The sequence below is a fragment of the Montipora foliosa genome, chromosome 14 (genome assembly GCF_036669935.1).
Source record: "Montipora foliosa isolate CH-2021 chromosome 14, ASM3666993v2, whole genome shotgun sequence".
In the NCBI taxonomy this organism is placed as follows: Eukaryota; Metazoa; Cnidaria; class Anthozoa; order Scleractinia; family Acroporidae; genus Montipora; species Montipora foliosa.
In genome coordinates, this window is record NC_090882.1 from 24,644,870 (window position 1) to 24,647,369 (window position 2,500).

The window sequence follows — 2,500 nt, forward strand, 5'->3', positions numbered from 1 at the left end:
CTCCAAGCCTCTGGAATAACCTCGAACTTCCATATCTTCGACAACAGCTCGTGTATCTTTATTGTTGAGAATTCTATGTCCGTCTTCAATAGCTCGGTGCTCGGCGGTGATGTTATCGATGCCAGGTGCTTTCCCACTTTTCAATTTTCTAACTGCCTCCTTTACTTCGCCTCGTGTTGGCTCAGTGTCTGTGATCTCTTCAATTGCTTCCTGGAAATCGATCTCTTCTTCGTCATCATCCATGATGGTTATTGGATTTTGTGGTGGTTCTCTGTTCAGTACCTCTTTGAAGTGTTCTGTCCATCGGTCTTGTATATCTTTTTTGTTGGCGAGGAGGTTTCCGTGCTTGTCCATTAGTGAAGTGGTATGACGACTCTGGCTGCCATTGCTAAGTGTCTTTGTTAGCAAGTACAGTGTTTTCATGTGTTGGCTTCGTGCAGCCTCTTCAGCTTGGCTAGCGATGTTGTTCAGCCACTTCTATTTATCAGACTTGATGCTCCTTTTCACCTCCTTGTTCTTCTCAGCATATTTTGCTCTTAGTTGATTCTTCACCCTTTCTGAATGAGTGCTTAAAATCTTCTTCTTGATGGCATCCCGTTGATCTACTAGCTGCCATGACTCTCCGCTTATCCAAGGTTTCTTCTTCTTCCTCGGTTTACCTAAAACAGTATCCGCTGCTTCGGTATACGCTTTCCGCATGGCCTCAAAATCTTCCTCCATCTCGTGTTGATCTTCTTCTAAACTCCGCGTTCTTGTTGTAAGACCTGGTACCTATTCCTTAGGGTAACCTTGAATTCTTTCAGGGTATCTTCGTTTCCCAGCTTTGATGAGTCGTATTTGACCCGACCTGTTTTCTTTTGCCTTGGGGGTCTCTTGAGCTTGAGTCTGATAGTTGTACAAACAAGATAGTGATCACTACCCAAGTCTGCAGACCTATAGACCCTTGTATCTTCTACCGAGTTCCTGAACCGTTTATTAATCAAGACATGATCGATCTGATTCCTGGTCCGTCCATCCGGTGAAATCCAAGTCGCTTTATGGATAATTTTATGAGGAAACAATGTTCCTGTTATGACTAGTTCGTTCATGTCGCACATATCGCAAAGCTTTTCGCCGTTGCGATTTCGTACTCCTAGACCGTGCTTCCCCATCACTCGTTCATAGATGTTGTTTTCCTCTCCCACCTTTGCATTCACGTCTCCGGTAATACCCAGCATATCGTGCTTGTTTCTCTTATCCAGCACCCCCTGTAGCTTTGCATAGAACTCATCTTTGGTCTCTTCATCTGCATCCTCGGTTGGGGCATAGACATGTATTACCATTAGTTTGATGTGCCTTGAGTGAAAACGAGCTTGAATTATCCTCTCACTGACCGGTATCCATTCTATGAGAGCCCCAGCTGCATCTTGTGACATCAATATACCTACCCCTGCTCTATGTATGTCATCTTCCCTACCAGAGTAGATAATGGTCTCTCCCTCTGCAATTTGTAGTTTACCCTGACCAGTCCAGTGTGTTTCACTTATACCCATAATGGATATTCCTCTCCTTTTCATCTCCCTTGCTGCTTGTGCAAGGTTCCCTGTTCTATACAACGTGCGCACATTCCAATTTCCTATCTTCAAAGTGTTTTTACGGTGCACCAGTGACCCTGTCGGCTCAGGTGCTTCCTTTCGGGTTTGACTCCCGAGCGTCATCGTGCATCAACTGCGAGGTGCGGTCATGGTGTTCCTTCCGTTTTCGAATGAAATGCTCCTGCTTCTGGTTTATGTAATAATTACGTTTTTATAAGATGGGGTTATCAGCCCCAAGCTCAACCCCCAACCTGGAGGACCAGTGGATCACTCTTCGTCTGCTCCCTACCTTTCGACCTGTTCGACAAGGGTAACCCTAACAGGAGCTCAAAGCTCCCGCCGACGTAGCTCTAGAGGTCATTGGGACGCGCAAACCACCCCACCACGTTAAGGTGATGATCCATCGGGGTGGGGGGGAACCACATTACAAGATAAATTTTCCTGACATCTAGCTCTATGAATAACTTTTACATGGCCAGCGGCCTACGTCTAATGTCTTTAGAAAATCAGAAATAAAAACATATTTTGCTGGAGTAACATTTCTGATAAATTGCTCTTCCATTCTCAATGATACTATTAACTTTTTGAGAGGTGCAATAATTACAAGACTTTGAGATGGAAAAACAAATAGAATAAAATGACACAGCAGAACATTCTTTGCAAGAACAAAGATAAACATCATTTAAGTGCTCCTAGGGTCTAAAATTTTGGTTTCGAACATATAATGAACGAACAATGCTTCCACTGTTGCTTTACATTTTAATAGTGTTAACACATTTTGATCTCATAAGTAACAGATGTTTGTGCACATATATTCTGAAAATCTTGTACCAAATTCATTAATGAATCTATTTCAATTGAAGTACATGTTGCAAATGGGTCCCATACCTATAAATAAATCTCTGCCATGAGAATCAAAAATTTTA

The 2,500-nt window shown here is 43.0% G+C and overlaps 1 protein-coding gene across 1 annotated transcript; it reads right to left on the reverse strand.

Annotated features, from left to right (window-relative positions):
• Window positions 1–737: 737 nt before the first annotated feature.
• LOC137984551 (craniofacial development protein 2-like) lies at window positions 738–1,697 on the reverse strand. Its single transcript, XM_068831714.1, has one exon. The coding sequence runs from the start codon at window positions 1,695–1,697 to the stop codon at window positions 738–740; it is 960 nt and encodes a 319-aa protein (XP_068687815.1).
• Between the last annotated feature and the right edge of the window lie 803 nt (window positions 1,698–2,500).